The sequence below is a fragment of the Martes martes genome (genome assembly GCF_963455335.1).
Source record: "Martes martes genome assembly, chromosome: 1".
Classification (NCBI taxonomy): Eukaryota; Metazoa; Chordata; class Mammalia; order Carnivora; family Mustelidae; genus Martes; species Martes martes.
In genome coordinates this window covers 211,910,785-211,933,689 of record NC_137888.1, presented here as the reverse complement: position 1 = coordinate 211,933,689, position 22,905 = coordinate 211,910,785, and the positions used below count along the sequence as shown (strand labels likewise).

Here is a 22,905-nt window from a genome sequence, read left to right as displayed (position 1 = left end):
GAGTCATCTGTAGGAAGACGGGAAGTATGCCTGCCTGACATCTTGGATCCTCAGGCTGAGGCAGGCCTTGGGAGCTGTGTCATTGCCCGGCATGGCTTATAGACCCTGTTAGAGAAGCAGTAACATGGGGGCTGCTTGGGGAGGTGAGGGCCTTCCCCCAGGCGCCTGCTCTGAGCCGTACCGACAGGCTTCTGCGCTGTTGGAGGGCCCCACTCTCCTCACTCACTTCCAGCAGCAGCTCTCAACTCCTCATTGCAGTCGCCGGGGAGCTTTCAAAACAACTGATGCCGCCTCCCCTCCTACTCCACACACCCCCATACCGCTGTCATTGGTTCAGGTTATGACCTGGGCAGTGATCGTTTTTAGAAGCTGCCTTGGTGATTCTAGCAAGCAGCCAGAGTTGAACACGGTTGCTTTATGGGCGGCAGCTGGGTGGAGGCCGGGACTTGGCACTTCCGTGTGTGGCCTCATGTGGGTGCAAACCAGGGGCTCCCCTTCATTCCTCAGCTGCCTGCCCTCCCACTCCACGCAGGTGGCCACCACAGAGGGTTGAATAGACTCCAAGAAGACAGGGCCAGACCCAGAACGGGGTGTGCAGAGATCCACCCCACGCAGCTCCAGGCCCCAGAAGGCCCGGGCTGGGCATGCTGGTGGGGAGCTACTCCCTGGCACTTAGGGAAACTCGGCCTCCTCTGAGCTCCCTCCTACGGCAGCCAATCTGCGGGTCCTTGTGGTGGGTCCTCCCGCTGCTGCCCCAGCCTGTGCATCCACACCTGGTCTCGTTCCTGGGCCCGGCGGCCCGGCCCCACCCCGCCCAGTAGCCACCTCTGGGCCATTTCCCAGCTCGTTTTGTTTAACTGTGCTGGTCACCTTTCATTTCCTGGAACACGCCAAGGTCCCCTCTGCCTCACAGACTTGGCATTTGCTCTTCCGTCTGGACTGTTTGCCCGCAGCCATCCCAGGGTTTTACTGCAATCATCGGCTCCTCAGAGGGCATTCCCAGCTACCCTGTCGACCCCAGCCCTGTCCCATCGGTCCCTCTCAACTACAGCGGGGACTGTCCTCATAGCACCTTGGTGGCGGTTTTGTTCTTTGGTTTCATGCTGGTTTGTCATCCAGCTTGCCCACTGGAATGCGACATTCGTTGAGGCACAAGCTGTCCGTCATGATCATCGTCGAACCCCTGGCCAGCCTGGCATGGGTCCTGACACATAGTAGGTGCTTGGTTAATACTTGTTGGCTCATTGAGGGGGAGGGAGAGCAAGCCTGGGAAAGGAGGCAGTAGCCATCTGGCGGTGTGTGACTTCCTGGGTGACATTGGCAGGTGTGGGTACATGGTGCTCAGGGAGGCCACTCAGGAAGAATTATGACTGAGACAAGAGCCAGAGGAGAACCCTTAGGGGCCATCTCGATGGGATGGGTAGAAGACTAGGAGCTTGAGGAGGGACTGTTGGGGAGAAAGAAAACTTGCTGTTGTCATCACATCCTGGAGGAGGAGGCACCTGTCTGTGGGGTGGCCCCTGAGAGTTGTGGCTCTGGTGAGGGCAGAGCTGGCATTCTGCAGTGACCACTCTGGGAGCCCGGCCAGGGCCACCAAGCACCAGGGAGGCAAGGAATCAGGCAGTGGGTCCAGGTAGGACCCATGCTTATATGCTGCCAGGAGCCACCTGCGGCGGAGACACAGGAGCGCGGCCTGGGCACGAGTCCTCATCAGTGTCTAGTGCTTCGTAGCAGGGCTTAGGCCACCTGCGCCACCAGTGAAGGAGACAGGTGGTCCAGGACTGGGATTGGCCTTGTGGAAAGAGCAGAAATACAGGAAGACCCGAGCATGGGTTGTGTGCGCCAGAGAGGCAGAGGAGCCCCTCTGGAGGCTGGGCCAATGGGCTTCATGGCCTGGGCACCGTGACAGATGGGTAGAGCGGGGATCGGAGCGCAGGTGCTTGCGAGGAAAAATCCCAGCAAGCGTGTAGTTCAGTTCAGGAGTCCATACCACAGGCCTTCTGCGTTCTCAGCTTTGACATTGTAGTCTGGACTGTTTGCAAGGGGCCCTAAAGTTCCAGCCTGGAGCCGACCGCAGTCATTCCCATGTTTTCTGAACTTCGGAGTCTGACTCTCCTGCTAGATGGGCCCCAGCCTCATGGGTCTGCGGCTCTGGGGTCCTCACTGCCACGGTCAGAGCGAAGTCTCTCAGACCTGTGGAGTTTCGTTCGAAGTTTGGTTGTGGGGGGTGTGTGTGGGGGTCAGTCTGTTAAGTGTCCGGCTCTTGATTTCAGCTCAGGTCATGATCGCAGCGTCGTGAGGTCAAGTCCCGCATTGGGCTTCAAGCTCAGTGCAGAGTCTCCTTGTACCCCTCCAGACCCCCTGCTTGCTCTCATTTACTTGTTCTCTCTCTCTCTAATAAGAAATAAAATCTTAAGAAAAAAGAAAGAAGTAGTTTGAGTGTGGAGGATGAGGTTTGGGTTTTGTTTCTTTAAAAAAGAAAGTGGCCCGTGCAGAACTGCTGACAGTTTATGTAGCTACACTGCCCTGAAGGAGGGAGAGCACTTCTCCCCAAGGCACTCCTCTGGTGTGGGCTCTGCACCGCCTGCCTTCTGCGGCCTGCGGTGTGGGGCGAGGGGGGACTTGACAGTGGAGAAACCTGGCAAACCCACGGCTTCGGCCAGGGGATCCGGGCCAGCATTAGCAGTGGTAAGTTACGGGGACCGCACACCCGCCCATAGGGTGTCAGGAGGGCACTTCGCTCTGGCATCTTCCTCACAAAACGCAACAGCCCAGCCTCACCATGAGAAACATCTGACAGACCCAAGCTGCGGGAAACTTCACAACATTCCTGACCAGTCCTCCTTGAAATGCCCAGGGTCATGAAAAACAAGGGACGTCCAAGAAGCCGTCCCGGCCAAGAGCAGCCTACAGAGATCTGACGACTACATGTCCTGTGGGATCCTCGATGGCCTCCTGGGACAGAAAGCGCCGTTAGGGGAAAACAAAGGCCATCTGAATCAAGTGTGGTTAGCTAGCCACATATCAGTCCTCGTTCCTGAGTTGTAACAAATGTCCCATTCTGGCGGAAGATGTTACCACCAGGGGAAATGGGGTGTAGGCTCTTTCGGAACTCTCTGTATTATCTTTGTAACTTTAAATCTAAAAAGTAAAGGGTTTTGTTGGGGGTTTTTTTGTGTGTGTTAGGAAAGTGGCAAAACTGGGTTAGACTCTGCTAGGTTCCACGTCTCATTACCTCCCAGAGGGCCTGAGTTTAGCAGGCACCCGAGGAAGTCTGCGTCATGTGGCTAAAGGCCTGGTGTTTTTTACCTGCTTGTTGTCGCCTTCCACCGACTGGAGGAGGAAAGCGAGGCTTGCTGCTCTATCTCTGTGCCCAGAGCAGTGCCCAGCACTCAGTGGCTGCCCCCTAGCATGTCACGTGGATGGGTAAGGGTGGGCGCATTGGTTCTCTTCTCTGGGCCTCTGCCTGCCCCTCCTGTAGGGAAAGGACAAGGCTCCTTCTACCCCACCGTCAGCCCTTGCTTCTCTCTGGGCCTCCTGGGAACCCACAGCCCCTCCCCTCTTAGGCTGAGCCCTTCCCGTGGCATGCCGTTGGTGGTCACTGTCACCACTTGAATGTTTCACCAAGGAGAGGGGACACCTCTCTGTGACCCTAGATGTCTTTCTTAGTAACCTTCACCTCCCTCCCCAAACCACGTCTCCCCGCCACCAGACTTCAGCTGCTGCTGCCACCACCATGGGCCACCGCCAAGGGCAGCCCTGGAGCCTTAGCCGGGGCTGTGACACCAGGCACACGGCTGGCCTGGGACTGCTCTCAACTCCAGCTTCTCCTCGAGTTCCCTGGCATCTGCTTGTAGCTGAGCTGTAGGATTGGAAAAGTGTGGGACCTGACGCTGGGTGGCACCAGAGCCCAGCAAACCTTCCCACTCTGGGGTGAGTTGTGGAGAAACCCCTGGACACAGACAGCTGGTCACCATTCGGCCCTCCCTGCCTGCCTGTCTTAGCAGTTGTGACTGCCCTCTCTCCTCCCTTGGAGTCCCCACGTCTCAGCCAGCAGCCAGTGAGACTGATCGTTGTCATTGCCTTGGTGAGAGCTTCCGTGGGGAGCTATTAGTAACGGCGTTTCTTCTTTTTTTATTTTCAAGATTTTATTTATTTATTTGAGAGAGCACGTGTGCGCAGAAGGAGAGGGAAAGGGAGAGAAACCCAAGCCGACTGCGCTGAGCATAGAGCCCAAAGCGGGGCTTGACGTGGGGCTCGATGTCATGACCCTGAGATCATGACAGTGGAAATCAGGAGTTGGACACTTAACTGACTGAGCCACCCAAGCGCGCCACATAGTATTTCTTTTTAAATGAAAGTAACATTTGTTCGTTGTAGAAAACTTGCACGTTTGCCAAGAAGCGTAACAAAAAGCCAGTATAGATCGTGACCACCGGTCTCTGAGCCCATTTCCCAGAGGCCGTGGCTCTTGGCGACCTCCTCCTCCCGAGCCCAGTCGGTCGTCGCCCTGTTCACCCTCCCTGGCTCTCGGCTGTTGACCATTGTGCACATGTTCTCCCACACAGGGCACAGCCTCGGCTACGGCTTTGTGAACTACGTGACCGCCAAGGACGCGGAGAGAGCGATCAACACGCTGAATGGCCTGCGGCTCCAGTCAAAGACCATTAAGGTAAAGCGCTGCCGTCGCCACCTCGGCCCGGCCTGGGGGAGCGGCCTCCCCTTGCCTCCCCCGGATGAGGGATCTCCCCCTTATTACTTCATCGTCGCTGTTGAGGGGACCGCTGCATAGGGCCCTGCTGCTCTGGGGGCGTCTGCTCGGATCTGGAGTGGTGCCTGTCCAGTGCGTGCTGGGTGGGGACCGCCCCCACCCCATGCTGCTGCCACTCAGCTGCCTCAGCTCCACGAGCAGAGGGACTGTCACCAGGAAGGGGACTTCAGTGAGGGCGGTCATCCCCCGCCCTGGGCCCAGGCGGTGCTGTCCTCATGCCGGACGAGCGTTTGTGCGGCATCCCCCTCCCAGCCGTCATCTCCCTTCCTGCCCCATCACGGCCGGGTCCGTCACCTGCTCCGCTGATGTTTACGGAGCCCCTGCCGGGTGTCAGAGCACATGCACACAAAGGTTCAAATGATATCCTAAAGATCTGAAAGTCGCGTGTGGGAGAGGTGCAGGGTGGGGGACGTTCTGTGGGGTGGCGTCACGTTGACCGATGGCTTGAGCAAAGCAGGGAGCCGTGCAGCGCAGCCAGGGGGGCTTCCGGCAGGACAGCACCACAGTCACTCCCCGTTCAGGGGCTGCGGGGGCTTTCTGGGACGAGTTGGCAAGTCTTCCAGGCCTCACAGGACGGCTTCGTGTTCTCAGGCTGCTCTCACTTACCACCCCCTCCTTGTCTCAGCCCGGAGCCCGGAGCCCCGCCTCCTCCCCCTCCCCAAGTGTCTGTTTGCAGGCTCCTGTGATCCTCGGCAGCTCCAGACCCAGTCTGGGACTAACTTCGTGTGTTCCTGACCTTTACTCCCTGCCGAGCCCTCCTTTAGAACACGTGTCCTCGCACTGCCCCGGGCCAGTCCCCCAGCCTGGCTTCCTGCAGCAGCCCGGCAGAAACCTTGTCTGCCTATGTTAGTCCTCGACGGGAGGCCACTCGGAATGAGACTGCCCTGTGTGAGCCTTTGGACCTGCTGGCCCAGCATCTCGTATCACTGATCATGTGGGTGCCCGGAAAGGTCCCTCTTGGGACCTGTACCATGGCTGGGCTTCCCAGACTTCCCCGGGCAAAGGGACCATGGGGGTGCTTGTATAAATAAAGGTTCCCAGGGTTGCTGCGTGGGCCTCCCAAGTCAAATCTCGGGGTGGCCCTGAGAGCCCGTGTTCCCTCCTGCTAGGGAAGTCTTGGAGTCTGGCTGTGGGCCGCACACATTCAGTTTGGAGGGCGGTGGTCTGTTGCTTCTGCTGAACTGTTCGTGATACGGGCTGCTCCGTGGTTTAATCATCCCCAAACCCACAAAACACTCCTCGGCCGACTTCCTGGGCCTGCCTGCACGTAGGGCCTGTCGCGTGCTCCCTGAGGACAGGAGCGAGGCCCACGTATCCCTATGGCTAGCTCCGACGCCCAGAGGGGCCTTTCTCTGTGGGGGCTGGTGAAGGAAACCACGTGTCACGGTCTCTCCACACGCCAGGTGACTTTGGTTCCTCTCCACCAGCTCTAGGTTGTTTATTCTCAGCCCAAAGCTCCCAGTCTGTTAGGAATTCTCTCCTGCATTTAGAAAATCTTTGCAGATGCCAGGAGAGCAGACAGTTACTCGGGTGCAGAAAACTCATCGTTATACAACCAGTACATTCGAGGGGCCACGTCCTCTGCCTGGTGCCGGGTTCCATCGCCGGCAGCTGCCCTCAGAGGGCCTGCTTGTTAACAAAGATGTTAAGTCCGACACCGCTGCGTGACTGTACCTGGGATGGCCTTCTTCCAGCTTGGGGAGCCAGAGAGGTTCCCTCAGGAAAGTCAGAGTTGAGATCTGGGACACGAGGAGTTAGGGGTAGGGAAGGCCAGGGTGAGGACAAGGGGTACCTAGGAGGAGGCGTCTGCAGGGGCCAAAGTGTGCCACTTGTGGCGGGGCATAAGGCAAGGGTGGCCGCACTGGGGGAGACTCAAGGGCCGGCACGTTGTGGGAACTACAGGTTTTCCCCAAGGTTGAAGCCCCACTCTCACCATGAAAGCTGGATCTTTCCAAAGGCTCGTCTGCCCCCAAGACTCTGAGGTCCCGCACCCTGCGGCCCACCTGGATGTGCCCTGGACCTCAGCAGCGTTCAGTCCATCCTCTTTGGTTCAAACGTCATTCCTCGATCCAAGTAGGGAGGGAGGAGTCTCCCTGGCCCTGTGCCCTGTGCCAGCAGCGCGGGCAGCCGCCGTGAGTGTGGGCCAGGCCCTTCCATACCTTGTCTCTGTTATCCTCACCACAGCCTAGTAGAGGTGATCCCCAATTTAGGCTTGAAGAAGCTGATGTTTCGAGTAATGACAGGTCTCCCAACGTCACAGAGGTAGAGAGGGGCAAAGCCAGGGTTTGAAATCGGGGCTGTGGCTCAGGGCACTTAACACCACTGCCAGGCCGCTTCCCCCGCCCAGCGCGGGAGGTAAACACCGGGACCCGGAACAGTATGACTGACGAGCTGCGAGCAGAGCGCAGAGACGGCGGCGTAGGTGGGCATCACTAGCAGGAACGGCAGCTGCTTTTGTGCCCTCGCTCAGCGACTGCTCCGTGCCGGCTTGCGGTCCACGTGTGACCGTGCGGGGTGCGGGCGATACCACAGCAAACGTGAAAGTTCCACCCTCTTCGGGTATCATACACTGTTAAATAAGATACGTAGTTCGTCAGATTGGGGTACCTGCCGGGGAGGAAGTTCCCCGGGGGGAGGGGGCTGGGCACTGCCCGTGGGTGGAGCGGCTCGCTGGCCAGTCGGGTGCCCCGGGGGAGTGGAGTAGGTCCTCAGGGCTGCCGCTGCAAAGCACCACAGATGGTGTTTGTGGGGTTCGGGGCGTGACCCAACTGACACTTGTTCTCATGGTCCCGGAGGCTGTAGGTCCGACGTCAAGGTGTGGCCAGGTTGGTTCCTTCCGAGGCCGTGAGGGAGAATCTGTCCCGGGCTCTCCCCTGGCTTGGGGGTCACTGGTCACTGGCCATGTCTGGCGTTCCTGGGCTCCCGGAAGCCTCACCGGGACGTCTCCCTTCACCTTCACATGGCGTTCTCCCTGTGGGCGTCTCTGGCCACTCTCCGCCTTTTTTCTGAGGGCACAGTTACTGGATTTGCAGCCCACCTTTCTCCAGTGTGACTTCATCATGAATGACCTCCGTGACAGTCCTCTTTCCCAGTGAGGTCACATTCTGCAGCGCTGGGGATTGGGACTGCGACATACAAATATGTGGGGGACACAGTTCAGCCCTAGGAAGGTTTCTGGACAACGTGACAGGAAAAGACCTGCTTGGAGCAAAGCAGCCCGTGATGCCAAGAACTTAGGAAGGAGGTTGTGGATCTGGTGTCGTGGAGCCTACCGGCTGCCAGGTGCTCTGGTGCAGTCTCCTTGGCTGCTGCCCTGACTCTGAACTTGATAGTGGTTGAAGGGAAGGAAAGCTGCAGTGGTCGTCATGGGCCTTGAAGATCCTGCTGTTGGAAGGCGTTGAAGCGCATTTGGCCGTAACCGGCATCTTCGCTCCGGCGCTTCATCAGCGACGGTCGCAGTCCATGCCAGCCTCGGCGCCACTTCGCCGGTGCCAGGCTCTCGGTGTGGGGATGCTCTTTCCCACCATGTCCTTCACTGAAAGCCGAGGGCGGACCCCAGCTGCAGCCCCGTCCAGACAGATCTGCAGAGGACCAGGCGGGACGGTTCTGGGAGGCACTGCCTGTGGGCCCAGCCCAGGCAGGGCTACCTTCCCCCTTCAGCCTTCCTGCCCGAAACACGGTGCCCCTGCCTGGGGCCGTTGGTGAAATGGGGCAGCTGGCTGGCCAGGGTTCGAGCGGGGGTGAGTTCTGCGGGCTGGTTGATGCAGACCCGCCACATCTAGGCCCAGATGTGTGAGAGCGTTGAGTGTGACCAAGCCCCAGCGGACTGGCCAGCCACCGCCTCAGTGGAGAAGGATGCCGGGGAAGTCCCTGCACGCCAGGGTGGCCTGTGTCTCAGGGGACAGTGCCACGTCTGCCCCAGGCCTTGGGTGCATCACTGAGTGCCCACAGTGTTCCTCCACTGTAGGCCTAACCGTGGTGCATCAGGCCTGGACCCAGCACCGGGGAACTGGCAGGGAACGTGCGGCTTGGGCAACACTGCTGCTTGGGGGTCGCCTGCCCCTGATGGGACCTGGTGTCCTGGGGCGTCCTTCCAGTCAGGGCCACTTCTCTTCCACTCTCGTCTGATGAGCAGCCTCCGCGATCCTTGGCGGCTCTGCGGGGGGAAGCTGGGCGCTGACCGCACACGGTTTCTTTTTCCTTCTCCATCGCCCACTGGACTGCTTCCTGCTCTGCTGGCAAACGTTGTGCCTGTCGTTCCCTCTTAGGGCATGGCGTGCGTTCGGAGCCAGCAAGCACAGGAATGCAGGGGTACATGTGTGCTTGCCGTGAGGAGCCACACTCAGCCCCTCCTGGCAGGCCTGAGCGTTGTGGTGGGAGGACACCTGTTGTCCGTGGCCTCGTGCTGCCCGGTGACGCCTGAGAGGTTGTGTCTGCTCCTGGGTTATGGTTTCAGGCTCCTCATCTGCTCAGCTTTGTGACCCTCAGCACATGATTTGGCACAGGTCCGAGTCCCCCACCCTTCCGGAGCCCCCTTCCCTGCCGCCACCTCGTCTCCCAGCCTCCTAACTCGGTTCTGACTCCATTGGGTACGATCGAGTTCTTTCCCTTCAGGCCTCCCCTTTGCAGACAGAGGGGGTCTTTTGCAGTTGCTCCTTCCCCCGTGGCCTCAGTCCCATGTCTCCTCCTGGCCAGCCACAGCCGTGGCCCTGACCCTGACCTGGGAAAGCACAAAGGCCAGCCAGCCAGCCCCGGAAGCCTCCCCGCTCCAGGGCGCACACGTGCCGTTTTATGGACGCTGCTGCGGAAGTTCCTTGCAGGCTTTTTTCAGTTTTACAGAAACAGAGGCCCAAAAGGCGTGGAGTCCTTTAATATCGAACACTCAAGGTTGGACTGCGGGCTCCCCCAGCAGCCCTGGGTCCCCTCTGGGCTCCACTGGCAAGTTTGCCTCAGGGAGGTGGGCTCCGGGCAGCGCCCAGCTCCAGAGCCGCTGCCCTTCGGGCCCCTCACAGGCAGCACTGGGTCCGTCCCCTCCTGCTCACTGTCAGAGAGGGGAGGCCGCGGTGGGAGGAGAGACAGCTGGGATTGAGCAGTCGCCCTGTCTGCCGCCAGCTGCGGGCCCTTAGTCCCTTGGCTTTGAGAACTTGGGCTATGTCTGCCTCGCTGTGGGGTATAAAGTCCAGGCTAGGCGCTTGTCCGGCTCGCCGCTCGGCCCAGGTGAGCTGCTCGCATGCGCCGCCACAGGCGACAAGTGTCGGCATGGTTTCTCTCCGGACAGGTGGCTCTTTCCCACCTGAAAAGTTAACCCCCTCCCTCAATGCTTTGGCCACACGCCTGCCCTAACCCCAGAAAGTGGTTTTGTTTTCAAGGTGTCGTACGCTCGCCCGAGCTCAGAGGTCATCAAAGACGCCAACCTGTACATCAGTGGGCTCCCGCGGACCATGACCCAGAAGGACGTGGAGGACATGTTCTCTCGGTTCGGGCGAATCATCAACTCCCGAGTCCTTGTGGATCAGACCACAGGTACAGTGGGCGGCCCGGATGCGGGCTGAGGTTTTCCTGCAGCGGGGGCGAGAGTTTCCAGGAGGACAGGTCGCTTGCTGTCTGAGTTTCAGCAGCAGAATAGTTATTCCCCCAGGGAGGACAGACTCCAAACGAGAAGACCTTGGCTTTTGTTTTACGAGGCTGGGGAGGTAAAAGCGGTAGTAGAGCCGCCCCCGTGTCAGGCCAGCACATTATGGTGAAAACACCAAGAGATCCTGGCACCTTCCCTCAAGCATCCAGATGTCCCAGCCTGGCTCGTGAGTGGGTTGGAAAGGCCACCGGTCAGCTGTTCGCTGCTGCTGCTCTCGCAGGCACGTGGCGTGCCATGCGGGACCGTCTTCCCGAATGATACAGAGTCCCCGCCTCTCACTGGCCCGAAGCCACAGGGTGGCTGTTTCTGAGGAGCCAGTCTCCAGTCTTCACGATCCGGATGCCCCCGCCCCTCGAGTGGCACATTCAAAGCTCAGATTGCTTAAGGCAGTAAATTCCCCTCCCTGGCCATCCTGTCCCCTTCACCAGCCCCTCGTAGGTCATCTCAGCCCGGGAGCTTACCAGCTCGGGCGGGCTCCAGGCTTCGCAGGAGGCAGTGAGGCACAGCTGAGCTGAGGACCCCCCCCCCCCCCGCACCCGGGAGCAGCCCTGTGCGGGAGGCTGGTGCCAGCCCCGACCGTGCGGCCTAGAGACTGGGGTCGGGACGTCAGTTGCCAGCCCTGGGCCTGGCTCTGCGTGGAGAGCAGCGAGCTTGGGCCACACCTGCTTTAGGACTCCTCGGTTCTGTTCCCACCACGAGTGGAAACCTGCTGACGCACTGGCAAGGAAGATTTTTGCTCGTGGAGCCCCACAAAGCCTTGGCAATGCTCTGCGGTTGGTTTTCATGTTCTTCCAACACAGTGTGTTTACCACCCCCTTGGCTGTGGTGTTACAGCAAACCCTGGGTAGTTTGGTCACAGGAAGTCCTCTAACTCGGAGGTGACCTCCCTTCCAAGAGACCAGCAGCGCCCCCGGGAGGCTGCAGAGCGGATCCCAGAGATCAGGTGGGCTGGGCCTTCCTGGCCCATGGCCGGCGGGCGTGGAGGTGCACACACACTTACCTGCGTCTCCCTGAGCTGTGTGCTTTGGGGTGGGTGGCCTTGCCGCCTGCCCTCCCTCCCCCACTCCCCTGTGGAAGCTCAGCTCTGCATATGCTGGCCCCGCTGTCTGGGCCGAGGCCTGGCCTGGAGAGGAGTGGCCGGCGTGAGTCCCCAGGGCCTGGAGGGGGAGGAGGGCCTTCTGGAGTGTGGCCCGCAGGTGCAGCTCACCGGCGATTCCCAGGAGCTCTAAGCAGCCCCGTGCCTGCTCCAGACACCTGCTCTGACGCCAGGCTCTGCTGGAGGGGCAGGGATCACCCGCAGCCTCTGTTCTGCACCTTCGCCCTGGGGTGGGGGTGGGACGGGGTCGGGTAGGGATCCCATCTACTCAGTATCAACCCCCTTGATTGCACCAGGACGGTTTTCTATGGTCCCTGAAGCTCCCTTACTAACCTTCAAGTGCCAGTTGAGAGAACAGTCCAGTCGCCTGGCCGGTGCGCGTGTTTATCCGCAGCCCCACCTGTGTGGGCTGCCTGGGGACCTGGATGGCGTGACTGTGCTACACATTCTGCTCCCGTGGCCCTCCTCCTCTTGCCACACGTCCTGCTGTGCCTCTGCTCATCTCCGTGCAGCCCAGCATGACCGGAGTAGAGCCGGCTCTCCCCAGAAGCACCCCCGCCCCGGCCACTAGCTTTCCCAGGGGTGCCCGCCGCCCCGAGAGAGGTCACTTCTGCAGACCGTTGCCCACAGCCATTTGTGGGGCCTCTGGTCTCCCGTCCCTCTGTAAGGCTGCTGTCTCGGTGGGGGCAGTGCCCCAGGATTGGAGGGCTCCCGGCTTGGCCGTGAGTTCAGTGTGGCGTCCACGGGAGCTTCACGCTCCCATAGGCATCCCCGGGGAGCAGAAAACAACGTGGCTGGCCGGCGTGCGTGTCCGGTGCGCCTCCGTGCGATGTCCTTGTATCGTGGACAGCAGTGGGCAGCTTTCTTAACCTCCGTCGTTGACACAACTTCATTTTTAAATCTTTTTTGCCTTCTTACCCGGTTCAGTTGTGAACTTTAGAGTTTACTCGTCTGGAAATCATGCCATTTGGTGATCTCTGCCCTTGATTCTAAAAACATTAGAGGGAAAAAACCACAGGGCCCCCTTCGAAAGGTGTTCATTCCTCACATCGTTTAGTAGGTTGGTTAGTTAGGTGAATGTTTCATCAGATCGCTGACTTTCTCTTTCTTGGGTTCTCTTCATCTCACCTGGGCGGTTCCCATTTGAAAGTCATTTTACAAAACCAAAACCGAGCAGGGAGACCACACCTGCACACACACTCACTCTCAGCTTAACGACAGGGTCACTCTCCGTAGAGCAGAGCCGGCTCCCTGAAGCCAGTGACGGCCGCCGGTTACGTTTGCCCGAGGCGGACCGTCCGTTCAGGCACCCGCCTGTCAGAGCTGTCGTTCGTGCCGTTCAAGAGTAAATGCAAACTGTGCATGTTGAGTGTGTGGTTTTAGGTGTTCCTTCTGAACTGAAATTGGAAAACGAGCTCAGTGTCTAGAATTTTCTTGGTACACGTGTGAATTGCTGGGTCTGTTCTCACTAATTCAGTGTTTCTGGCTGTGTGAATTTTTTTTGTTTGTTTTTAAAGATTTTATTTATTTATTTGGCAGATAGAGATCATAAGCAGACAGAGCGACAGGCAGAGAGAGAGGGGGAGGTAGGCTCCCCGCTGAGCAGAGGGCCCGATGCGGGGCTCGATCCCAGGACTCCGGGATCATGACCTGAGCCGAAGGCAGAGGCTTTAACCCACTGAGCCACCCAGGTGCCCCTGGCTGTGTGAATTTTAAATTTATATTTCAACAATCACGGAGTCAAGGTGGAGGCAGCCGGGAGGCCACTAGGAGCAGCTGTGTGGCCCCCCAGGGTGCTGTGCTGGGGGCCACCAGGAGGGAGAGTTTCCCAGTTGGGCGAGCTGGGGTTTGTGCTTTCGGACTCACCACCGAGCGTCTGCGGTGTGTTAAGCTGTAAACAAGGAAGCCGTGGCCCGAGGGTCCCTGGCTGCTGCCTGACTGCTGAGATGGGGCATCTGAGTCAGGCTGAGGCATGGGATTCTAAGCCCAGAGTGGGTGACTGTACCTCACAGTGCACTTGTCACTTCAGCATCCCACCTGGCATGTCTGAGTCTCTCTGTGCCCCTCTGTGGCCTTTGGGCCAGCAGGGGAGACCCACAGCCTGTGCCCTTCGTGCGGCAGTTGGTGGGGCTCTGTGGGAAGGGGTAAGGAAAGGTGCGGGAAGTGGGAGCTGCCTGGGGGACACCTGGTGCACTCGCTTAGCTGGGGGCCCAAGGCCCTGGGCTGTCCTGCTTTAATAATTGCCATTCACTGTGTGCTGAAGGCATTTGTCTGGAGAAGAAATGCGACTTCAGACAGGCTATGACTGGCAGTCGAGACAAGAGTGTCTGGGATAGGGGCTGTCTCCCACAGTCGCCCCCCCCACCACCACCCCGGAATATATCCATGACTCCCGCCGTGACGTCATGCTCAGACTGGCCCTTGGCTGTCCTGTCTCCACTGCACTTGGACCTTCACACTTGACCCCCTTTTTTTCTCCCCAGAGAAGGAGCCGGTCCTCTTCCACGGCTCCACCTTCCCTCATCCCAGCCCCACCCTGTTCGTCGAGTTCTACGGGGGACGGTTCTCACTCCTCCCGGCCTCGAGTGTGGTCGGATCAGGGTGGAGTATGGCTGAGCCCCTTGTGCCCAGTTTGCTGGGTTGCACGCCCGCGCCCCACCAGCCGTCGCCTTCATAATGGGGCCTCAGAGCTCAGGCAGCCCGGTTCTGGCCCACATTCTTCCTCTGTCGAGAGACAGAGTAGGGACCCCGGGCCCGACTTCGGGAGGCTCAGTCTAGGTAGCAAGGGACAGTGCCTTCCCGAGGCAGCTGGAGGCCGGGGACAGGGGTCCTGGGCCTTGCCACGCAGGAGCAGAACGGGCGTGGAGTGGGACCTTAGAATGGAACATCCAAAAGGTGAGTGAGCCGAGGGCAGGCGGAAAGGGCTGTGCGCTAGGACTCCGTGTCCTCTGGGGATGACGGAGAAGGCTGAGCCGCCAGGGACTCTGTCAGGCCAGCGGGGAAGGCGACGGCCTGCAAAGGCCTAGCAGGACCACAGGACCGACCATCACTCCTTGTTCACAGCGGCTGCTCCCGGGCCCTGCTGGCCGGAGAGTCCCTCAGACCCGACCCCGTTGCCCGCCTGCCCGCTCCTTGGCCTGGCCGTGCGCTGCCCGTGGGCACCGGGCGCTGACGGGGCGATGGCGGGCGGCGTCCCTTCTGCCATGGCTTGTTCTGAGAAAGAGGTTTGAGTGAGCGAGCCATCAGCAGGAGACCGTTCGGCAGGGACCGTAGCTGCTGCCGCAACTCAGAGGGAAGTCCAAAACCATCTTTCAGCAGTCTATGTTTTTTAAAAGTTCACTCATTCATTTCCCTATATAGGTTTAATTTTTGTTTGCCTCATGAAGATAGCGTCGGTTTGAAGCACAGCAGCCTGACTGACTTGATTTTTTTTTTTTTTTCAGTTTGAAAAATCATTGCCTTTTCCCCCCTAACTCCGTCTCTGTTGGTTTGTTGAAAAGGTTTGTCCAGAGGGGTTGCGTTTATCCGGTTTGACAAACGGTCGGAGGCAGAAGAGGCAATTACCAGTTTCAATGGTCATAAACCCCCAGGTTCCTCCGAGCCCATTACAGTGAAGTTTGCAGCCAACCCCAACCAGAACAAAAACGTGGCGCTGCTCTCCCAGCTGTACCACTCGCCTGCCAGACGGTTCGGAGGCCCCGTTCACCACCAGGCGCAGAGATTCAGGTAGGTCTGGAGGCGGCGCTCTCACGGGTGCAGCTCTGCCCCCTGTGGCCCGCGGGGCCCGTGAGGCTGGTCGGAGCCCGGGCCGTGAGGCTGGTCGGAGCCCTGGCCTGTCCCCACGCCCCTGCCCCCACCGCAGGGTGTCTGCGCGGAGGGATGGATCGTTTCCAACCGAGTCTCCAGGGTTCTGTCTCCAGCCAGCCCAGGGAGCGGGGAGTGCAGAGCACTCCCGGGTACAGAGTGGGGCCGGGAGTGTACAAGCGGGAACACGCAGCCCCAGGCGTGCAGAGGTGAGAGCTGCCCCGCTCCCTGGCCTGCGGGGAGCCCTCGCTCATCCACCTCCCCAGGGCTTTGCTGGTGAGAAGCCCCGTCCTGGAGGCGAATGGCTTTCCGACATCCCTTCATCTTTCCAGATTGAAAGTGACCAGTCGCCAGGATCTAGTAGGACAGAGACAGTGAGAGGCAGCAGCTTGGGCGTCCAAGTCGGGTGTGTTCGCTTCTTAAGGAGCGGCAGTCCCGACGGACGGGCCCCTTGGTTTTGTTTTTGTCGAAACCTAAAGCAGCGGTGTGAGGGTTTATCTCAGGCAGGGTAGGGACCTTTTTTCTGCGACTTTGCAGGTTTCCCATGTTTGTGTTAATCCGTGAGGTTGGGTAAAACCCTGCTCGTCAGCACAGAGGCCATTTGGGGAGGCACCAATTTTGGCACCTCTAGTAATGGGGAGTTCTCGGCTCCGCTCGGGTTCCAGAGCGGGCCTTCCATCGCTGGCTTTTCTAGTTCAGGGGCAAAGGCAGGGGAAGTGTCTTGGGGCGGAAGCGAGCTCCATCCATTTTTGAAGGTCAGCAAACACCGTCCAATCAGGTGGGATGCGTGGACAGCCACAAGCGGCGGGTTCCGGCTCCCTGGGCAGCCGGGGAAGGGTGCGGGAGGAGGAGGGGCTGTGGTCGCAGGAACGAGCAACAGCAAAGGAAGGGGGTCAGAGCAGCCGAAACTGCTGGCCAGGCAGGAAGGGGGTCCCTACAACCAGAGAGGTTCACGGCGAGAAGAGCCAGAGGGCAGCGAGGGTGGCCGGGGAGGCAGGAGGGAACCCATGCCACCGGAAGAGACTCAGCAAGTAAGAGGAAGAGAGGCCAGCGGAGCGGAGAGTTCGCGGTCGGTTCTCACGGCAGGACAAGCCCCCAAATAAAGGAAAGTTCAGCTCTCCTTTGTATCATCAGAGAAAAGAATGGGAAGGTGGGTTTCACGGTGGTCAGGATGAAAGAAACCAGCTCCAGTGAGCTGGAGAGGAACCAATTAATGCTGATTAGTAGGAATGAGAACCCATGAAATAAGGCCTCAGGTTACTTTCAGTACAACAGGTACATGAGGTTCCGGTTAACTGGCATAACTTGGGCCCGAATTTGATTTCCCACAAAACCAGGGCTGGGGGGCGATGAGGGTCCATTAAAAGTCGAAACGTCTTTCCAGTTTTCATTGAAAACCAGCATGGCTTACTATCCCACAGATAGCAAGGGTGCTTTTTCCTACCCCTGCTTCGGTGACATTGGGATCACTGTTTAGGCAAAGTCAAGTCCATTAACAAGCCGCCTGAGTCATTTTAACCAACTCAGACATCCCGGCGATGAGCTGTTCAAAACTACTTTTGCAGATTCAGAGGCACGGCCGGTCCTGTATCTTGATTCTTCCAAACCCGGAAAGAATCTCCGGATAAGCAGGCCGTTCCCGGGGAGCCCGTCACTCCGGTCTCGTGTCTGTCAAAAGACAGATCTGTTGAATGGCCCTTGAACGCTCCTGCTCCCCCTGGCTCAGCGCCACAGCTCAAAACCCGATTTTGTCTCAGAGCAGGTCGTAACGTCCTGCACAGCATGACCCCACAGATGCTGTGTCACACTCGGGTGTTCTTAAACCGACCCAGAGTCCATTTTTCCAAAACCTTCAGAGGCCATGTGGCTTCAGCAACAATTTTATCATCTCCTTTAATCCTGTCGCAGTGGCCACACGCTTGTAGAAGGCTCATCGTTTATGCAGTTGAAAGCATTGCTTTGGAGAGGGTCCCACGGTGTTGGTACAGCTCGGCGAACTTGGAGTTCACGGCCATCACTTGGGCTCCTGGCCCTCCTGGGATGCGGTGAACCCGCAGCGGAAGGTGGCCTGGAGCTGTGGGAAGGAATTCCCTGTGCCCTGCATTGGCCCTTCACAGGGCTGTGCTCCCCTGGTACCCCGCGGACAGGGACAGTCCAGATGAGGGCAGGGTACAGAATTTGGGTGGTGGGGGAGGAAGAAAAAAAGTCCCCTGCTCCCACCAGCCAAACACATACATAAATACAGAGGCATAGGGTGTGAAGAGTGAGTTTTCCTCTCGGGAGATCTGCAGGTATGACAGCACCTAGGAGGACGTGGAGAAGCTTCCATCCTTTAAAACGAGGGAAGGCCGGGAATGACTAAACAGGACCACCCCCCCCTCCCAGTGATGGAAGGGCTGAAGGGAGCGGCTGGTCACTGACAGGCCGTCCCTCCAAGGGGAGCTGGTTGAGGCTCTGACCCTCTGCAGGTGGCAAGCGTCTCTCCTTGGGGCCAGCTCTCTGCGGAGCGGGGAGCAGCGCCCCCCGATACCGACTTCCCGTTGGTGACCCATGGGGGTGTGCCCGCCTCGCCCGAGCCGTGCCCCCACCCCTGCGTTGCACACCAGCCCGCGTGACCCTGACCTGCATGCTGTGCTCTCTGTTTGCTAGGTTCTCCCCTATGGGTGTAGATCACATGAGTGGGCTTTCTGGTGTCAATGTCCCGGGCAACGCGTCTTCGGGCTGGTGCATCTTCATCTACAACCTCGGGCAGGACGCCGACGAGGGGATCCTCTGGCAGATGTTTGGCCCCTTTGGGGCAGTCACCAATGTGAAAGTGATTCGCGACTTCAACACCAACAAGTGCAAAGGCTTTGGCTTTGTGACCATGACAAACTATGAAGAAGCCGCCATGGCCATAGCAAGTCTGAACGGCTACCGCCTGGGGGACAAAATCTTACAGGTTTCCTTCAAAACCAACAAGTCCCACAAATAACTCGCTCATGCTTTTTTTTTTTGTACGGAATAGATAATTAAGAGTGAAGAAGTTGAAACTTTTTTGTTAGTGTACAACTCATTTTGCGCCAATTTTCACAAGTGTTTGTCTTAGTCTAAATGAGAAGTGAAAAGGTTTTTATACTCTGGGATGCAACCGACATGTTCAAATGTTTGAAATCCCACAATGTTAGACCAATTTAAGTTTCTTAAGTTATTTCCTTTAAAATATATATTAAACAGAAATCTAAGTAGACTGCATTGACTAACCAGTCCCTCGGGACGGTGGTGACCCTGAAGCATGCTTTAACTTCTAAGACTGTCTAACACTCGTTTCATTCGGTGTCTCCACAAACTGGATATAAAAAAAAAAAAAAAAGAAAAAAGAAAAAAAAAAGACATGACCTTTTAGTTTTAGTTTTCCAACTAAAGACGTTAGACAGATGCTGAGTGTGCGTTTTCTCAACCGCTTCAACATTTTAAGCGATTTCTGCTTTGGTTGACAGGAAATTGCTTTCCCCAGCAGGTGCCATTGCCACCTCCTGCTCACTCAGCCCCGGGGCTCTGCAGCGGGCCATCCGCCGGGGGCCGCCACCGGGGAGGGGGGGGCCACGCGCCGGGCCGCGCCGGGCCCTCCAGAGAAGGACACGCACGGGTTTCGTAAGCCCAGGCGCCAGTGGGAACGGACCAAAGAGTTTCAGGGAAACTCCAGTATATTCCAGAGTCAGACCTAACTCCAGGCGCGCCTGAAGACGGGCTGCTCCTCTGACACCCCGAATTTCTGTGCACACATTGCATGCGCGGTGCCCCGCACACCGGGCACTGGTGTTCCCGGTCATTTCTCCACTTTCCAAGAGCAGTTCACACAGCTCGAATGCCTAAGATCGCTCTATACTTTAAGAACACAGAAACATTTGAGCATTGTATTTCTCGCATCCCTTCTCGTGAGCGCTAGACTTGTTTCTATTTTAGTCGGATTTTGTTTTGAAACTTTGCTTTCGTATGAACACTCAGCAGAAAAGTACTTACTTCTTGCCAGTTATCTATTAACAAAAAAAAAAAAAAAACAAAAAACAAAAAAAAAAACCTTTGATTTGTAGTTTTAAAGATTAACCCTCCCAAGTTCTCTTCATAACTGCCTTGACATTTTGGGTTGTTCTGTTCTGTTAATTTTCTTTTGCTTTTTTGTGTTTTTTGTTTGTTTTTACTTTTGCATTTAAGACCATTAAATTTGATTTTGTTTTGCTCGAATTTTGTTTTGTTTTTTATTTTACCTTTTCTTTCTTTTTGGCTAGGTAAGGTCCAGACGGCCAGCATTCAGGGAGGATTTGTAAAAGATCTTAAGAAACAAAGACTTGCCTCAAGACAAAGCATTTACAGGTCTGTGACGTAGGTGTGTGCGGTCACAGACGCCGTTTTTTAAAACGGGGGAGCCAGTAGGGAGAGTCTGAGAGAGAGAGAGCCTGAGAAGTAGCAGGGCCGGACCTCTAGGCAACTCCTCAGGAGTGTGATGTGACTTTGACAAATATCTAGTGTTTAGAGAGAATCGAAAACAGGAGAACTTAGTACCCACAGTTTTTAGCCTTGACATAAGACTAAAACACATAACAATAGGCAGTTTTAGTTGATCAATATCATGCAATTGTGGTATTATTTATCTCTATTTATCTATCTACCTACCTACCTATTTATTTATTTATTTATTTAAGTGGAAAAAAAAAAAAAAAGTGGGCACAGCCTTCTCCAGAGCAGGTCAGTGTTCTGAGAAGCCCCCGGACCACTTGAGGCTGCCTGTCCCAGCCCCGTATCCCTCAGACATCACCAGGGGGCTGCCAACTGCTTGCATTATCCTCCCCGACTTGAGATGTCGTGCTGTGTTCCTACAGAAGGGGCCAAGTTCATACCTGGAGGCCTTCTCATGAGTTGGCCATGTGCCATGGAGGACCCCCCCCCACCCGCCTCCAGCGGAAGTTTCCAGATCCTGAGTCAAAGCCAGCTTACGTGCCTCCTCCTGGAACCCAGAGCCAAGGCCCGTTTGCCTGCATTTGACACAGGAGAGGGTGCCCCCTGCTCTGTCCGCCCCGGAGCCCTCCTCACCGCAGACCAGGATGTTTTCCTGGAAGAATATGCCTTTCAGCTTGTGCTTGCTTGGGCCAGCGTCTTCTCAGTGAAGATGAGATTCCCAGTTCCGAAAGCGACCCTTAGGTCTCTTCCTCGACACACATTCCTGCCCGCCCTCACTAGTGTTCGATGTCTTCCTCGAATTCTGTCGGAAGCCTAAACCGTGAAACGATGGTGGGCTCGGAGCCAGCCCCGCCGCTCCTCCCCTCCCCTCCCTGCTATCCGAACCGTATTGATCACTCTGATGCTCGCCCTGAGGAGGAGGAGAGCCTTTGAAAGTTGCCTGAGCTTTCTCAGTTCAGTAAAATCCTCGTTTCACGCGGGCTCCTCTCCGAACAGCCTTCTCGCTGAAACCCCAGTGCGTTTCTGTGGGAGTGCGAGTCTGCAGGTGTGTAGAAGGCTTTCCCTCTTGACGTGCTACTTAACCCTGAAAAGCGACTGTCGCTCCCGGTGATGTATCAGGTGCTGGCCCTGTGTCCAAAAGGTTCATTTTCTCTTCTCCAGGCTTGTTTGCAAAAAGGAAGATCCCATTTTTTTAAAAGTCACGATCCAAAAGAAAACTGTTTTTTAAAAGTTTTTTACATAGGTCAATCATATTTGTATTTCGCAAAATGAGTGCTCTCTCCTTTTATTTGGGAATTTTGATGAAAAAAAAAAAAAGAATTAAAGAGTAGATAATGTTACTTTATCGAAAGTTTGGTTTGGTACATAAATACCAAAGAGGCTTTGACTGAATTTTCTTTTGGCGTAACTTCCCCTGATAGTCGTTTGCTAAGAAGCTCCAAATTTGTGAACCTGGTTCCGGTTGAATTATTAGTCACTTTTTACGCCTTGGCTCTGCCCTTCTTTAGTTTTTCATGGTAATACGCCAAGCTGTGGTTTTCTGCGCTAGCTGTGCCTCTAGTCGCACGTCCTGTGACTGGGACACCCCCCACCCCCACCCCCACCCGCCGCCACCATCTTGCCGGAGACAGGCTTGCTTGGCCTGTAAGGCAGATGGTGCTGGGCAGGCTCTGCCTTCTCTGTTCCCTGAAGGTGAGTCCTTCCCTTGCCAAGGGCAGCTGCCTTAACCTGTGAGAGTCTGCACTTGGTGTTCATGCCGGAAACCCAGCGTCCAGGGTCTGACCCAAGCTGCTGTAGGGAGCTGGTGCTTTCTGAGCCGGCAGCTGGGGGGCGGGGAGGGGGGGGGATGCTGCGGCCCTGCTGGGTCAGACCAGGGGATGAATCCGTAGACGGTTACTGGCAATAACTCGCCCCGGTTTGCCTCCAAACTAGGGCCACTGCCCGACCCCAAGTCCGCCGTGGGCCTTGGAAATCAAAGTTAACGTCGCCCAGCTGTTCCTTTCGCATCCAATTCAGCCTGGTTTTATTTCTCTGTGCTTTCGGCAGCCTTGCTGGGTTGGATGAGAGAGTTAAGAATACGCCGCCAGAAGTCGGTGTCCCCCAGCCGCCGCCCTCCCCGAGCCCTCCTCCCCCTGAAATCGCTGCCACCTTCCCAGCACCTCTGGCACTTCTGGGACCTGAGGCAGCTCCTCAGGAAGCACCTCCCGCTGTCCGTCAGATTCCCAGGCCCGGCCCCCCCGGCCCCTGGCCCCCCCCCCCCGGCCCCCGGCCCACGTCGCCGGGGCTTTCTGTTGGCGGCGCTGACGACCGGCCCGCGCTGACCGTAGCAGTAGAGCCCGAACCCCAGACCTCCGGCAGGGCGCACGCTTCCAAACCTTTTGATTTGCCTCTGACTTCTAATGATTGTATCGTCTATTTTCCCACAGCCTTTTGGTGACCTAGTTTCCAGTTTTCCGCTTGGTCATTAAAAAAAAAAAACAAAAAAATTACTTGTACGTCACCGCAGGGACCTAAGTTAGGCTAAGCGACGGCTCGAGCAGCGGCTCTGAGAGGGCTCTGTGGCCTTCCACCGGGAGAGAAGCCTTGTCCGTGGGTTGGGGCCACCTCGTTACCATGTACTGTTCCGTTTCCAGTGACTTGCTCTGGGGGTGGGGGGGGCGGGCGCTCGACCAGCGGGTTCCCGTGTTGTACAGTAGATGGGTAGACGTTTTGTATATTAGTGTGTTTTAAGTTATTGATTTGTTTTATATAAAATAATTTATTTTTCAGGTACCATTTTTCATTTTAACTTTGTTTTTACATGGGTTTGTTTTCAATAAAGTCTGACACTGCTGTCCAAAAGTCAACAATAAAATGAATCCCATTGTGTTCTTTTGAGGATGCTTATGTAACTAGCTCTTTTTTATTATTTTCAGGGAAAAAAAAAAAAAAGCCCTTCTCAGTTTTCCATCTCCCCATTTGCCTTTTTATCCTTGTGAATAAATGTTCTTTAGTGTTTTAGGAGGAAAAAAGCAAACCTAGATTTTGATAATCCAGAAGATTTCAGATTAATAAAGAAGCTTTGAAAGAAGACCATTTTTCAAAATTTTAGTGAAGTGTGAATATTTTTTGTCAATGGCTTTCTCAAAGAGAATGAAACTTTTGCACCATTTTCAGAGTTTT

The 22,905-nt window shown here is 56.6% G+C and overlaps 1 protein-coding gene across 1 annotated transcript in view; it reads left to right on the top strand.

Moving 5' to 3' along the window:
- ELAVL1 (ELAV like RNA binding protein 1) overlaps positions 1 to 19,530 on the top strand; it is a 36,821-nt gene extending 17,291 nt beyond the window's left edge. Inside the window, exons 3-6 of the mRNA XM_080815380.1 lie at positions 4,569 to 4,672; positions 10,141 to 10,294; positions 15,003 to 15,228; positions 17,956 to 19,530. Coding sequence (XP_080671506.1) covers positions 4,569 to 4,672; positions 10,141 to 10,294; positions 15,003 to 15,228; positions 17,956 to 18,280 — 809 coding nt within the window. The 3' untranslated portion in view covers positions 18,281 to 19,530. The remainder of the gene's footprint in view (positions 1 to 4,568; positions 4,673 to 10,140; positions 10,295 to 15,002; positions 15,229 to 17,955) is intronic.
- The last annotated feature ends 3,375 nt before the right edge of the window (positions 19,531 to 22,905 follow it).